Raw genomic sequence first — 16,308 nt, 5'->3', positions numbered from 1 at the left:
TCGTACTTCATATGGTCTTATGAGCACCTAGAAAGACCTTATATCTTATACATAAGCACACAATTAGAAATGAATTTCATTAGTGATTATAATAATTAACATTTGTTGCACAAAGAGAAAGAATAACAAAATATAAGAGAAGAAAATTGTTAAGTAGTGAAGCTGGTTTGAAGTGTTTCACATGATCGTTGTACACTTGTACTTGTTCGATACATGGGGAGAATAAACATAATATCGCGTCTTGTTTTAACATTTTTGCAGTGGAAAAATAAGCTGGGGTAGATCTAAAAATACTGCATCAGCCAAGCCAACAAACTCATTAGAAATCCCTCACCCTTAATGTCTCTCATGCCAAACAAATGGTATATCATACTTCCAATGTTGGTAAGAACCAAGAGCAATCATCATCATTTCTACATAACAATAACATCGAAGAGTAAAATGAACAACATACAAACTGAAAATCGAAAGGTAACTGACACAGATTCAATTTCGATGTTTGTAGTTCATTTTCACAAGAGTAAAAGAACATAAGTAAACCAGCAAAGTGAAGAAGTGCTTGCAACTCAATTTACTAATCAAATCGTATCATGAGCTGTGTAAACCCTATTACATTGAGCAATTCAAAAAGGAAATTAAATACATTGGATTTGGAACCGTGGCAGGGCGTGATCCAGCAATGACAACAGAGAAAAACTAAATGGAAAACAAAAACACAAAGGAGAGCAGATCGAATCACAAAAGAGATAAAAGAGGGATGGAAAATTGGTGAAGAAAGAATTAGGAAAGAGTCACCTTTGTTTTAGTTTTGACAATCGTTCTTCTTTATGAGAAGATGATTCATCTCGGAGCAGGTGCATCTCTAAAAACTGAAAGTTGCACATAAGTTATATAGGTAAAAAAACAGGATGGCAACCACTGCTTTGTTCATGTGGTCATAGTCAACCTGCTTAATTGTGAACTTTTCAGTTAGGTCTAGCCATAACTATATCACCAATTTCAATGATTCATGTTAGAATATCCCATGATTGAAGTACAATTTTATTTTTAAAGTTGTCCTGTAAATTAATCTATTATCCCAAAGTTATAATAGTGGCTAAGATTTGATCATCAGATCATGAATTCTATAATAGTTGTAATAGTAGCTAAGATTAGTATTTTTCGGATCATGAAATATTATGCTAACACCATCCCCCTTATATAGGAAAATTCTATCTTTAATAAGAGGACCAAAGTAATAATACAACTGACCTAAATTTGAAGGTTGTGAAATTGTGAATGAGACAAGAGGGGCAGGAATATCTCCTTATCTGCACTTAAACACCAAACTTCAAAATTAAACCGAACCAGCATCATATGGGGAGCATGAGGGATATGTAGGAAAAAGCAATACCATCATATTCAGAGTAGCTATCAGGGTGAATTGAACATCATAAAGTGGACAAAAAACACATATATTGAACTGAGGAGTAAAGATCAAAACTTTTTTAAAGAAAAGCAAAGAAAACATCAGAACTTTGCTTTCAATTATGTCAGTAGAAATGAATATACTATAACAGATTATACGTTTGAATGAGAATTAAACAGTGTTCTTTTTCCTTTTCTTTTTGTGTGCCCTTTGAGGTCTTGTCTTGCCAAGAATTATATATCAAGACCTTAAAGTGTAGTGCAAACTTTAAAGTGGATCTTTAGATTCTGCTTGAGTCCCTACTAAATATGAATCTCCTTGTCCAGTCAGATACCACCAAAGCTCTTGTTCTCCAACTGACTTGTTTGCTGCATGTTTTGGGAATCGTTAGAGGATGAAAACCTAGTACCATTATTAAACCTCTAAAATACAGTTTATATGGAACAGAATAATACCTTGTGTAAGCTGAATACCAGAGCCACTGGCTACTATGGCCAATTGAAATCCAATCTCCTGGAAGCTGAGCTGCAGTTTGTTCTCCTAGAGGAGCAAATTGCACAAAATGCTTGTACCTTTCATTAATTAAAAAAACATTAGACAATGAAAAACTTGAATCATTGGATGTGAGCTCGATTGAATACGCTTTGGAAAGTATGAAAACAGGAAAATAACATATCATATGACACTTTTGTTGAAGTAGCAAGTTGCACATACCTGAAGGGATGAAACAGATGGTGTCTGATAGGTACCAGAGAAATGAGATTAAGGACAAGAACTAGAAATTGTATTAATGCACTGAATTCCCCTGATATGAACCAGTAGTAGTGCTTGAAGGAAATACAAGAAAAGGAAATACAAGGATATGAGCAAATTCGAGAGTGCTCTATCTCTCCCAAAACCAGTCTAATTTCTGCCTACCTCTCTCTCTCTTCCTAACCAACATATATTCTATTTCCTATGGTCCCCCCCTCACCCACATGGGTGCTGCCACCTCATTAGGCGGTTATCTAGGGATCCTAGCTTCTAGAATGTTGGTCACCAGTTGCAGCTAGCACTTGCTTGGGCCTTCTCTCATAAACTCTGCCAAATCTGGGCCTAGTGTTTGGGTTTGCAACATCACTCCCCCCTTGAAGAATCACCTTGTCCCCAAGGTGATGGTTAGGGAATTGTTCCAGGAGTTCAGTAAGATCTTCCCATGAGTTCTCGAATGCTGGAAGGTTCTTCCATTTCACTAGAACCTCAGTGTTCCCCTGCTCCCTTTCTCTGACCTCCAGAACAGTTTCTGGTTCTACCTTAAGTTCCCAATCCTCTGTCAAGGAAACTGGTAGAGGTTGGCAAGGGGTCCCTTCATTGATTGCCTTTTTGAGCAAGGAAATGTGGAAAACTGGATGGACTAGGCTCCCTTCTGGTAATTGGAGCTTGTAAGCAGCAGGATTGATCTTTTCAATAACTGGAAATGGTCCATAGAACCTGGGGCTCAGCTTCTGATTCTTTCTTTTTGCAAGGCTCTTGAGCTTGTAAGGTTGTATCTTGAGGTACACCATATCACCCACTTCAAATTGTACATCTCTCCTATGCTTGTTGGCTTGTAGTTTCATCCTGTTTTGAGCCCTTTCCAGATTTTCTTTCAGTTCCTTAAGGATCAAGTTTCTCTCAGCAGTCATTCTTTCAACCTCATCTATTGATGTTAGGGAATCAGTCCCCTTAATTATAACAGGGGCCTCTCTCCCATAGAGAGCTTTGAATGGAGTAGTCTTGATGGCAGAGTGATAATTGGTGTTGTACCAATATTCTGCCCAACACAACCACTTAGGCCATTGTTTTGGTTTAGTTCCTGTCACACACCTTAGGTATGTCTCCACACATCTATTAACAACCTCAGTCTGCCCATCTGTTTGAGGGTGGTATGCAGAACTGAACTTCAGCTTAGTTCCTGCCAACTTGAATAATTCTGTCCAAAATGCACTCAAGAAGACTCTGTCCCTATCAGAAACTATGGAGGTTGGAAATCCATGTAGTCTCACTATCTCCTTGATAAAAAGACCTGCAACTTCCTGAGCATTATAAGGATGTGAAAGAGCAAGGAAATGTGCATACTTGGTAAATCTGTCTACCACTACCAGAATTGTGTCTTTTCCCATTGCCTTGGGTAATCCACCAATAAAATCCATAGATATGTCAGTCCATACTTGTGAGGGAATTGGTAAAGGTTGTAAGAAGCCAGCTGGACTCAAAGCCTCATATTTGTTTCTTTGGCAGGTCTCACATTTCTGGACATAATTCTGAATGTCCAATTTCATTCCTTCCCAGAAAAAGAGACCTGATATCCTCTTGTAGGTCCTAAAAATTCCTGCATGCCCACCTTGGTTTGAGTCATGAAACTCCTTCAAGATAGTGAGGATTTTTCCAGATCCTTTGGGAATGACTATTCTCCCTTTGTAAAGCAATCTTCCTCTCCTCAACTGGTAGCCAGCAGCAGCATTTCCTTGAGTAATTAATTCTTGCATGATCAGCTTATATTTCTCATCTGCCATAATTTCAGCTTCTAGATCTTCCCATTCTGCACAGTGAACTGATGAAATAGCAGAAAATTGCAGCTTCCTAGACAAGGCATCTGCAGCTTTATTCTCAATTCCTGGCTTATACTTAATCTCGAAATCGTATCCCATAAGCTTAGATACCCACTTCTGTTGCTCTTCTCCCATCAGCCTTTGATCAGCCAAGAACCTCAAGCTTTTCTGATCTGTGTGGATAATGAATTTGTGGCCTAATAAGTAGTGTCTCCATTTCTGTACAGCAATCACCACTGCCATTAGTTCTCTTTCATATACAGATTTGGCTTGTGCTCTCTCTGATAGGGTTTTACTCATATAAGCTACTGGTTTTCCTTCCTGCATGAGCACAGCTCCTAACCCTTTCCCTGATGCATCAGTCTCTAAGACAAAGGTTTTCTCAAAATTTGGGACTGCTAGAACAGGGACAGTGGTCATCACTACCTTCAGTTTCTCAAAAGCTTTAGCTGCTTCTTTACTCCAGCTGAAATTGTTCTTTTTCAGTAGATGATTGAGGGGTTGGGCCAGTTTACTATAGATTTTTACAAACTTCCTATAGTAACCTGTCAACCCAAGGAACCCTCTTAGTCCTCTCACTTCTTTTGGAACAGGCCAGTTCAACATATCCTTGATCTTGTTAGGATCAGCTGCTACCCCTTCCTTTGAAATGACATGTCCCAAGAAGACCAGCTCATGTTGCCCAAAAGAGCATTTCTTCTGATTTGCCACAAGATGGTTCTCACTCAAGGCTTGCAACACCTTCCTCAAATGATCCCTATGTTTTTCCTCATTCTCACTGTAAATTAGTATATCATCAAAAAATACAAGTGCAAATTTCCAAAGATAGGGCCTTAGAACATGGTTCATGAGAGCTTGAAAAGTTGAAGGTGCATTGGATAGTCCAAAGGGAAGCACCAAGTACTCATAGTGACCCTCATGGGTCCTAAAAGCTGTCTTAGGTATATCTTCCTCCTTCATTCTGATTTGGTGATACCCTGACTTCAAATCAAGCTTGGAAAAAACCACTGCAGCTCCTATCTCATCCAATAATTCATCAATTATTGGTATGGGGAATTTGTCTGGGATTGTGAGCTTGTTGAGAGCTCTATAATCCACACAGAATCTCCACCCCCCATCTTTCTTCTTTACCAATATAGCTGGGCTGCTAAAAGGACTTGTGCTTGGTCTAATGATCCCAGCCTTGAGCATATCTCTCACTAATTTTTCAATCTCATTCTTCTGATAGAAGGGGTATCTGTAGGGTCGAATGTTGGGAATAGGGGCTCCTTGTTGTAATCTGATAGCATGATCAGTGGTTCTTTGAGGAGGCAAACCCTTGGGCTCTTGGAAGACTTCTGGGAATTCTGCCAGTATTCCTTCCATTTCTTCTGAAATTTCAGTTGTGACTCTGGTTTCCTCAATGAGATTCTCATAGGAAAGATAGTAATCTTCCCTTTCACTTCTTACTGTTCTTTTAATGGCCTTCCAACCAGCAGCAACCTTGCACCATGAAGGTTCCCCTTGAAGAGACATTTTCTGACCATTGACTTCCCACTGAATTGTGAGCCTCTGGAAATTGGCCCTGATGTTGCCCAAACTGGCCAGCCAATCCATTCCCAGAACCACTTCAGTTCCTCCTAACCCAAGGATGAAAAAGTGTTGGATAATTGGAATTCCCTGAACTTCAAGTTTCAGGTTCTTACAAACCCCAGAGTTCCTTTCCTTGGCCCCATTCCCTACCTCCACTATGTATTCAGAAGTTGCAATTACAGGAAGGTTCAGTTCCCTCACCAAGTCTTGTGAGATGAAATTACTAGTGGCACCACAATCAACCAACATTAGCACTTCTCTACTCCCAATCTGCCCCTTAACCTTGAAAGACCTATTGGATGTTAGCCCTTCTTTACTGTTATGTGACAATTGCAAAACCTTCCCTTCCAAAATAAACTCCCCATCCTCTGCCTCTTCAAAGACCTCTTCTTCCTCATCTTCCTCTTCACCCTCTACCAGAACTAATTGGTAGTTTCTCATTGCACAAATGTGCTCTTTTCCCCACTTCTCCCCACACTTAAAGCACAACCCCTTCCTACTTCTTTCTTGCAGTTCTGACTGAGAAAGCCTCTGTCCTCCATTCCACCTCCTCTCAGGAAGTTTTCCTTCATTACCTCCTGTTCCCCCTTTAGTCATCTGGTTCTTTCCTTCATTTTCTGGGGTTCCAGTACCACTCTTAGTGTGGTTAGTCATTGTTGTGCTAGGAAATTTCCCTTTGCTGTCTCCATTGTTGGGGAAAAATCTTACTCCCGCACCCCCTTTATCCTTCCAACCTCGTTTGTCATCTTCTCTTGCCTTCCCTCCTCTCATGGCAAAGTTCTTCTCTTCTAATAGCAGAGCTCTATCCATTAACTCTGCAAGGTCATCCGCTGGGTATAGTTTCATTTCAGCCTTAATTTCTTCATGTAACCCACTCAGAAAAACCCCCTTTAACACCTCCCTGTCGGCGTTCCTCATGGGTGCGGCTAGAAGCTCAAACGCTTCTCTGTATTCCATGACACTTCCTCGCTGTTTGGCGTTCAGCAAAGGTCCAAACGGGTTCTGGACCAGATCCGGTTGGAAACGACGGATCAGAGCTTGCTTGAACGGTTCCCAGGCGCGTTCAGGGGCTTGCTCTTCCCACCACTGAAACCAGCTGAGGGCTCGGTCCTCCATGGCAATCATCACCATTTCTATCTTCTCTCCCTCGTCGACTCGACTGAGTCGGAAAAATCGCTCCACCTTCGTTATCCACCCATACGCGTCATTACCGTTGAACATCGGTATGTCGACTCTTCGTCCGGTGACCGCCCTCAGATGATGGCGGTGTTGGTAGTGCTCTCGGTGTTCGTGACCGAGTGTCGGGTCTCGTGACCCGGTTCGCGACCCGGAATGGACTCCAGCGTCGCTTCGCATCATAGAGAGTGAGCTTGCGTCTCTCGACGTTCGCCGATGGCGTGGGGTCTGGGAACGGCCTCGAGTGCGCCGCCTGTCGCGACCCATACAGAGTCGCCGGAGCTCCTCGAACTGTTCCTGTGCCACCTCCTTCATTTCAGTGATCGAACGCTCCAAATGATCTACTCGTGTTTCCATGGCGCCGCGGGTGAGCACCATACACAGCTCCCTTTGGATCGGGAGCTCTGATACCAATGATAGGTACCAGAGAAATGAGATTAAGGACAAGAACTAGAAATTGTATTAATGCACTGAATTCCCCTGATATGAACCAGTAGTAGTGCTTGAAGGAAATACAAGAAAAGGAAATACAAGGATATGAGCAAATTCGAGAGTGCTCTATCTCTCCCAAAACCAGTCTAATTTCTGCCTACCTCTCTCTCTCTTCCTAACCAACATATATTCTATTTCCTATGGTCCCCCCCTCACCCACATGGGTGCTGCCACCTCATTAGGCGGTTATCTAGGGATCCTAGCTTCTAGAATGTTGGTCACCAGGTGCAGCTAGCACTTGCTTGGGCCTTCTCTCATAAACTCTGCCAAATCTGGGCCTAGTGTTTGGGTTTGCAACAGTGTCTTGTACCCCTGAACCTAAGAGGGCCTTCAGGATACTTCTCACACAACTCCATGCGATTGACACAGTCAGCAAGATATGTGCCATGTTGAGAAGCTACCTAGAATGATTCAAAGTTGGAATCAACCACCAAAGCATAAGTAATATTACAAAGTTTTATAGGCTATGTTTGATAAATGTTGGCACTGAAGACGTTAGAACTCACTTCAAAGGTAAAAAAAAAAGAATGAAACTCTTCTTAGGACTAAGATGAAAGTTAGTTCACGTTATTATGTTATCCTAACACACTAATAGTAAATGATTGCATGAAATTTTCATCGCCGACCATGATATGATTTTTCATATTAGTCCTTACATTGAAAAAACATGAACAAAGATCCTCACCTGGGCTTCTTTAAGTCAACTGAATCCTCAATCTTTTTATAGTCACATACTCCCATTAGCCCTCAAATATAGGTCTAAGACTTTAATTCATATTTCTTTAGTGCAGGGATTAATATGAAAAACCATTTCAAGGTCAAAGACGAAAATGGAGGTTTCCTAAGTAGGTAATTTATCAAGTATAATTGAAAAATACATAGCACATAATGTGCATGTACCTGAGCTGTGTATATAGCTGCTACATGATGTACATGGGTCAATAATTTCCGATGGAGGAAGATTGTTAATGATAGCTGCACAAATAAAAACATACATATCACCATTTGGCATATCAAAATCCAATTCCAAAATCAATAATCAGTAGAAAGAATCCAAAAGAAAAATACATACCCTTAAATCATGTCTGCTTCCCTTTTATCTTAGACCATACACCCATTGCATTGCATTGCATTGCATTGTGAATTGGGATAAGTGTGAACAATGCAACTAAGATTTGAAACTTGGTACTAACAAGTAACAACGCATGGGGGAAGAAAATTGACCATTGATAATCACCAAATTTGGAACTGACGGGTGGTGGAAATGATGGCATTGCAGTGATGAATCTGGAGGTCACATCTGCAGGTGAAGGGTTCCGTTGGTCTCTTCGACCTCTCAAGTCTCAACCTCATTGAGAACAGACCATATGTAAACATGTAGAGAATGAATTTGAACCTGGCAACCAAAGGTTCAATTTATAAGCACAAAAAAGCTACAGATATAAAGATAGTGAATCCAGCAATATTGGCAGTGCATCAAATAAACAAACCTGTATAGAAGAATTAAGAGCTGGCTTTCTGATCTAGAGTGTAGCCACACAACCTGGAAAGCATAATCAATAGCTGGTTTTCGAGGTAGGGTGTAGATCATAGATCACTGATGGAGGGTTAAATCGAAGCTTGAATCGTGCAAGGAAATAGGTAAAATTTCGAGGGTTATGGCTTCCAACTTTATGCGAAAATCCAGCAAAGGGATACAGAAAGGACGACCTAGAGAAGAGTAGAGCACATGTCGCATGCAATAGCTAGGGTAGCAGAAGTACGATTTGCAAGTGCAAAAGGGGATGAGGTGAGATGATGACCACCAGGTAGAGTTGCAGTCTGGCCGGCTACAGCGTAGATGATGTTTAGAGAGGGGGTCTCGCCTAACCCTAGGAGGGTTAGAACAGGGTTTCCAACACAGCCCAATAACGAAGAGGCCCAATAACATGCCAAGTGAGGACACAAGAAAAATGTGCGCATGAACAGTGAAATTGAACTCTGAATTTTCAGTTAGTAGATAACATCAAATTGACATTAGCAGTTTAACAAAAAAAAAATCAGAAATCAAAATCAGCAGCTAAAAGTCAAGGTTATCCAACAAGAATAAAAAGAAATAGTAAGTTCATAAATAGAAATAAAGAAATAAGGGATCAATGTGCTAAAAGTCAAGGCTATCCAGCTAGAATAAATAGTTCAAAAATAGTTCATAGATAGAAATAAGGAATCAATGTGTGATAGTGAGCTCGGCTGCTAGGTGGAGACTGCCGTTAACAAAGAAAATACTATTCTCTTCAATGAAGAATGTCCATGGAACATCAAAGAGGTTTTTACAGCCAATATGGGTCCCTCCGTTAAATGTGCAATTGGATTTGTGCAGGCTAATAAATTCCTTTGTTTTCTTCAACCTTGCAGTAAATTCATAGTCCACATCAATGCTTCCTGAGCAACTTTCCTTCATTCCCAAAGACAGCGCAAAGCAATGGGAGCCATTGTTGTCCATGTTGCATTGTGCAGATAGAAAAAACATTTGTCCACCAAAATCGAAAGGCTCAGAATCCACATGGCCAGATGGGAACAAGCTGACACAATCCTTCCACTCCAAATGCATGTAGAAAAGCTGCTTATATGCCCTCGCCCTAAAACGCCGGTTCAAGGAAATAGACTCTTCTGCTGCCAATGGTCGTTGGCAATGTGGAGCCTCCGCTTTCGAAGATAGGGCTTCAAGTACAAGCTTAGATGCACTCTCATGTTCAAAGTCATTACAGGTTAAGACGTCCTCAAGCTTTTGGCATGTCATATAAGGGAAGCGAATTAAACACGCAAGTCGTGTAGCCAGAACTTCTCGCCTTTCTTTCAGACTGTCGTACTTTTGTCTAGCCCAGTTTAATGCAAAGTCATATACACCATCTTCTGATGAAACTTGGAGCCCATCACTAGCCAAGATTGCCTCTATTGCAGAAAGAGACAAGGCCATATGCTTTTCCCTATACCTTGTAAGATACAATATTATTAGGATTAAAAAACAAAGAAATGTGTTTTTCAAAAGAATGGACAATTAGAATCAATGAAGTCATAGAAAAGGTTTGAAACGGCACTTCATGAATGCCAAAATAGACGAAAAAATAAAATCCATCCACCAAGATTCATACATTAGATGCAACACACATACAACTTGTTAAGGAACTTATAGAAGAGAAAAAAACATAAAATATTTGTAGTGCTCGAATTTAAGATAGCACAAAACTTATATAAGTTATTTATATCCATTTTATCAAGTTATCCAATCATATAATGGTATAATTTCTATACTTGATGGAATGGACTTGTACGTTTTTTCCTTTACGATGATGCAACTGAAATTAAATAAATGCAAAGTCTTACTTGTCATTGGTTATTTCCCTGTATCGACCAACAAGATACTGCTTTGCAGCATCAATCAGCGGTTGGAATGCATCAACGGTATGAGGAAGCTCCAAGTAGAGTGATGCAGAGTCCGGTGTCATGGGCAAATTTAGCAAGTATCTCATGCATGAAGGCACATCAAATTTATCAGCCGCCATAAGTACATCCAGCAAAGCAGGTGCTGCCGTAATATTCAAAGTATTACTGTACAAAAATTTCAGTAGCTCCATGAGACCATCTTCTTCTGTAATGAAAAAGAATATAACATTTAGTGGATTATTTGACGAAAAATTAAAACGATCAGTAGTAAAGATACAAAAATTTACCAGATGCATAAATCCGGAGGGAGATATGTCTCTGCTTTGTCTCGCTCATACCATTTGAGAATAGCTGAAAAGAGAAAATTGGTGCTATTCAAACATATTTTTGGCAGAACGAAGTATGCATTAGTCTATAAAGAAGAGGTGTTTATATACCTTAAGAAAGAAAGGGCTTTGAGCTGCCAGTATAAGAGAACTGATATGCAGTGTTTCAACTCGAACAACTGTAGCAGCTGCAGAGTTTGAATCATTGTTTACACAAGTCTCATCATCATCATCCATATCAACAGGTTGATTCCCATTCAAAACTGCAACATTGAGAAAATAGGGGCGATCACACGAGCATAATTAGACAATTTTCTCAAAGTTGCCACACCAGAATCCATCAGAATCAAAACCCACAAAAAAACACGAACGGAAATTACCTTTTTGGCGTTTCTTCATACGGTGACGATCTGCATAAACCGGGTCGGGAATGAACTCAATACGGAGAACTCTGTCGGAGTAATGGATATCATTGAAACCGAAGCTGAAATTGGGTTCACAAGAAGACTCCATCACCAAAGCAGGATCAAAGAGATTCAATTTTGAACGCTTCTTCACACACTCCTTGCCTACAAGATCAAACCCTAAACACAAAATTGAAAATTGGAACAGATGGAGGCGGTTTGAGAGGAAGAGGGAGAGTGTATGTTCTTTTTTGTCTGACACGCGAATCTAATAACTGGATCAAACTATACATCGCGGATATATTTTGTTTGATTATATATAATTATAATTATAATTTTAATTTTGTTATGATTCATCAGAATAAGATCAGATTTCTTATTTTTATTATAGATTAGTATCTATTTTGATAGAGATATATTTAGATATATTTTGTTTTTTATTTATTTCTTATATTTTTATAAATTGTTCAAATATATTTTTTTATGTAACAAATAAAAATTGTACAAATTTTATTTTATTCTATCCTATCCTATCTCATATTATATTCTATTTTTAAAATTAAAAAGTGACAACCCTACAAGTGTCAACACCTCATACTATGTTTTTCCTTTCTTTATCAATTTTTTCTCTCATACTATTATTAGTATGTAGGTGATATCATATATATATTTTTATATTTTTAACTAATTCAAATATTCAATAATTAATGGTTATTCAATATTTGTTGGGACTATTCTACCATTATTATACTATAGATTCTTATGACAAAATATTCTTACAAATTAAATGAAATGATGTGATGTGTATCGGAAAAGTCACATTTTTTTTTTTTACTTTTCAAACTCTTATTTTTCAAATTTTTAATATTTAAATCTTTATATTAAAATTAGAAGTAAATACAAATGAAATGAAATGACGTCGACAAAGTCACATTTTTTTTTACTTTTGATACTCTTATTTTTATATTAAAATTAAATATTTAATATTAAAATTAGAAGTCAAAATCAGTTTTCTCTTATCTATTTGTTTTTTAAAAAAGTCTTAGTTCCCAATATGTAATGTGTGGGCATTAAATTGGTCATTAAGTATCTCTTTGACTTATTAATTTATTATTTGTGCATTTCTAACAAATATTGTAACATATAGTGTTATTGTATCTATCTATCTATCTATCATCTATCATCTATACAAAGGAGAAGTTTTGGCAACCTTGAGGTAAAATAGTTATTCAACAATTTATTACACTACATTGAAAATTAGACTATGCTTATTTTGGTAAAAATGAAAATTATTCTCCCAGATTCAATCACAGTTGTCTGTTTCGTAGCAATGTCATTGTCTTTTTGCATTCTCAAATGCATTCACTAAACTTAATTATAAAAACCAATGCATGCATTCATAGGGGATCCTAAGAACCTTTCAAGAGACCTTCAATATTCTTTAGTTTTTTTAAACCTTCAATCTTCTTTAAAGCTTAAACTACAGGTATAAATACGTCTTTGCTCCATTCTTTTTTTGCCGGTTTTCTTACCTTTATTTTTGTTTTTTATTTGGTTTATAGTCGATTTGGTCATAGTCACTTCAAGTTTGATCAAACTCCCAACGGTGAATGCTCTTTCACTATATGTTTTACTTTTTCCTTCAATTTTATAATTTCTCTGTCTTTTGCCAATTTTTTAAAAAGTGATTGTGTCTATCAACGCTTGAGCTTCTACAAAATATTCTTACAAATTAAATGAAGTGAAATGATGTGTACCGAAAAAGTCCCATTTTTTTACTCTTCAAACTCTTATATTTCAAATTTTTAATATTTAAATTCTTATATTAAAATTAGAAGCAAATACAAATGAAATGAAATGATGTATCCCGACAAAGTCACTTTTTTTTTACTTTTGATACTCGTATCTTTATATTAAAATTAAATATTTAATATTAAAATTAGAAGTCAAAATCAATTTTCTCTTAGCTATTTGTTTTTTAAAAAAGTCTTAGTTCCCAATATGTAATGTGTGGTGGTGGAGGCTGAGGCATTAGCCTTCCGGTGGACGATTGGGTTGGCTATTAACCTTGGGTTCATGCGGGTTTGCTTTGAAACGGATTGTCTCACTCTCTTTCAGATGTGGAAGAAGCCTCCGGACGGGAGGAACTACTTAGCTACTATTTTTAGTGATTGCTTTCAGTTGTGTCGTTCTTTAGATGTGTCTGTAGTTTTTGTTCGCCGTTCAGACAATGTTGTCGCAGACTTCTTGGCCAGGAATGCCGCCTCATACGCCGGTTTGGTGTGGATTAAGGAGGTACCGCCTGAAGTCGATGTTTTTGTAACCGCAGACCTTTTGGCTTCTATGCCCCCTATTTAATTGATAGCAGGTTCTTTTCAAAATATATATATATATATATATATATATATATATAAATGTAATGTGTGGGCATATATGTATTTTTATATTTTTCACTAATTTAAATATTCAATAATTAATGGTTATTCAATATTTGTTGTGACTCTTCTACCATTATTATAGTATAGATTTTTATAACAAAATAGTCTTACGAATTAAATGAATTGAAATGTTGTGTACGGACAAAGTCACATTTTTTTTTAATTTTCAAACTCTTAATTTTTAATATTTAAATTTTTAAATTAAAAATTTTATATTAAAGTTAGAAGCAATAGTACTGTTGTAGCATCATCAAGAGTCTCCAGCATATTATTGATAACCACATCCACTTCAGCATCTGGAACATCATTCGATTGACCAACATCAACGTCGTTGTCTGGCATGGAGCAATCAGGGATGTCCTAAGCATTAGAGGCTTTACCAATTCCCTTCTTGGTTGCAACATGCTTGATTCTCATATTTCGTGTCATTTTGGCTGGACCAGAGGATTATGGAGACGCAATCGCAGCAGTGGAGCGAGTAACCCTAGAGGGTGTGGATGATGAAGAATTCAAGTCAAGAAATTGACACCATGAACATTTGTGATGGGTTTGAGACCGGCGTCACTCTTCTTTCCTGATAAAGGAGAATTTGAGAGAAGTTGGAAAATAAGCGTTGGAGGTTAGATACTTGAGCGAGAGGGGATAATCAGAATTTGCAAGATCAAGGAAGTGTGAATTGATGACTTCCAAAAAGCGATCAAGGGCGATTAAATAGAAGAAAAAGTAGTTGTTGCCCTTGATATGTGTCAATAACTACTATAAGTCAGTTATTACACAAATCCCTAATTTCCCTCTTAACTTCTCAAACTTAGCCACATCCAACGCCTTGGTGAAAATATCTGCTAACTGCAATTCAGTTTCCACATGCTCAAGTGCAATAATTTTCTCTTCAACTAAGTCTTTGATGAAGTGATGATGAATGTTAATATGCTTGGTTCTGGTATGTTGAATTGGGTTCTTAGAAATATTGATAGCACTCAAGTTGTCACAGTACAAGGTCATAACATCTTGTAAGACATTGTATTCCTTCAACATCTGCTTCATCCACAACAATTGAGTACATCCACTTCCTGTAGCTATATATTCAGCTTTTGCAGTTGATAATGAGACGTAATTCTGCTTCTTACTTTTTCCCCAAAAAGAAGCATCCCCCAGAAGTACTTTTTCTATCATCTGCATTTCCTGCCCAATTTGTATCACAGTATCCTACAAGACTAGAATCTGTATTGTGAGCATAAAAGTGAAGGTATGAAAAACGGTAGAAAGGGGGGGTTTGAATAACGTTTTCAGTATAAAACTTCCACCTTAAAGATTTTGACAAATCTTTCGAGAACTTAAGTGCTAAAGATAAGAGATAGAAAAGCACACAAGGATTTTATCCTGGTTCACTTGATAAATCACTCAAGCTACTCCAGTCCACCCGTTAAGGTGATTTCTTCCTTCTTAGAATGAAGGCAATCCACTAATCAGGTAAGAGTTACAACTGCACTTGAAACCTACAAGTGACTAACAATTACACTGACTTAGCTCACACTAAGATTCACTCTCTTAGTCTTCTCTAGGATCCGATCAGCCTTGATCTCCTAAAGGAACTAAACAAACTGTTTTTCAAAGAATTGTTTACAAGAGATTTGCTTCTAAAAAGCTAATAGTAAACTCAATGAATTTCAGATGAAAGAAAGCTTAGAAGAATTTAAGTTTGTCTTGCGCGTATGTGAATGCTTCTAGCCGTTTCTTTCAGTCTTCAGCCTCTTTATATACTCCAAGGATTAGGGTTGAGCGTTGCATGGGAAATGCTACCGTTGGAGGGCAGTTCTGGAAAATCCAGCTTCTGCTGTGTCTGAGACTGTTAGGTAGGTCGTCAGGAAGGTACAGTTGCTTTTGTACTTGGATAGCGACTTGACCTTTAAACCTAGGAGACTTCTGATCAGGGGAATGCTTCATATTGGAACTTGTGAAGCCGGTTGATCAGAGTCAGAGGGAAAGCCCAGATCCTCTGACCATTGTTTCTTCTGATTCTGAACTCAGAGGGAAGAACATGGTCTTCAGAGTATCTTGCTTCTGGACAACAGAATTTCACTAATCAGCTTCTAGATCTTCAGAGTCTTCTACACCATCAGAATATCTGAGCCTTCAGTGTTTCTTGGTTATCAGACTTTCTGGATCTTCAGAACTTCTAGTGACTGAGTCCACATCAGAGTTTGTATAACTTCAGAACTTCTGAAGCTTTTCCACTGTTCATACTGAACATGGTGAATGCGAAAGCGTTGCTTGGGTTGCTCTTTATACACAGTGCTTCTGATTTGTGTGAGATTGAGTTGAGGTCAGAGCCTGTAAATAGCACACTCAGAGAAACACGTTAGAGTACCACAATTGTTCATATCAAAAGGTTAAATTGTAATCATCAAAACATAGAGTTGTACTACTAGATCAAAACTTGATCTTACAATCTCCCCCTTTTTGATGATGACAAAACTAAGATTTTTGATGAACAATTCT

The 16,308-nt window shown here is 38.1% G+C and overlaps 1 protein-coding gene across 1 annotated transcript; it reads right to left on the bottom strand.

Annotated features, from left to right (window-relative positions):
- Nucleotides 1-9,424: 9,424 nt before the first annotated feature.
- On the bottom strand, nt 9,425-14,988 carry LOC130743739 (BTB/POZ domain-containing protein At2g46260-like). Its single transcript, XM_057595967.1, has 6 exons — nt 14,586-14,988; nt 11,348-11,536; nt 11,079-11,230; nt 10,929-10,992; nt 10,582-10,846; nt 9,425-10,190 (listed from the first exon to the last, which is right to left on the bottom strand). Exons 1-6 carry the CDS (start codon nt 14,986-14,988, stop codon nt 9,425-9,427), a joined length of 1,839 nt encoding a protein of 612 aa, XP_057451950.1.
- Nucleotides 14,989-16,308: the final 1,320 nt, after the last annotated feature.

This window comes from Lotus japonicus, chromosome 3 (assembly GCF_012489685.1).
Source record: "Lotus japonicus ecotype B-129 chromosome 3, LjGifu_v1.2".
Lineage (NCBI taxonomy): Eukaryota > Viridiplantae > Streptophyta > Magnoliopsida > Fabales > Fabaceae > Lotus > Lotus japonicus.
Note: the sequence above shows the minus strand (reverse complement) of the source record. Positions and strands in the feature narration are given on the sequence as shown.

Bases quoted from the DNA above. Each gene is read 5' to 3' on its own strand.
- LOC130743739 (XM_057595967.1), bottom strand. From the start codon at position 14,988: ATGCAGATGATAGAAAAAGTACTTCTGGGGGATGCTTCTTTTTGGGGA. The intron at 11,537-14,585 runs GTGTAATAACTG...TTGATCTTGTAG, and splicing joins AAGAGGGAAATTAGGGATTT to GCAAGGAGTGTGTGAAGAAG. The intron at 10,847-10,928 runs GTAAATTTTTGT...TTTTCATTACAG, and splicing joins CCTCCGGATTTATGCATCTG to AAGAAGATGGTCTCATGGAG.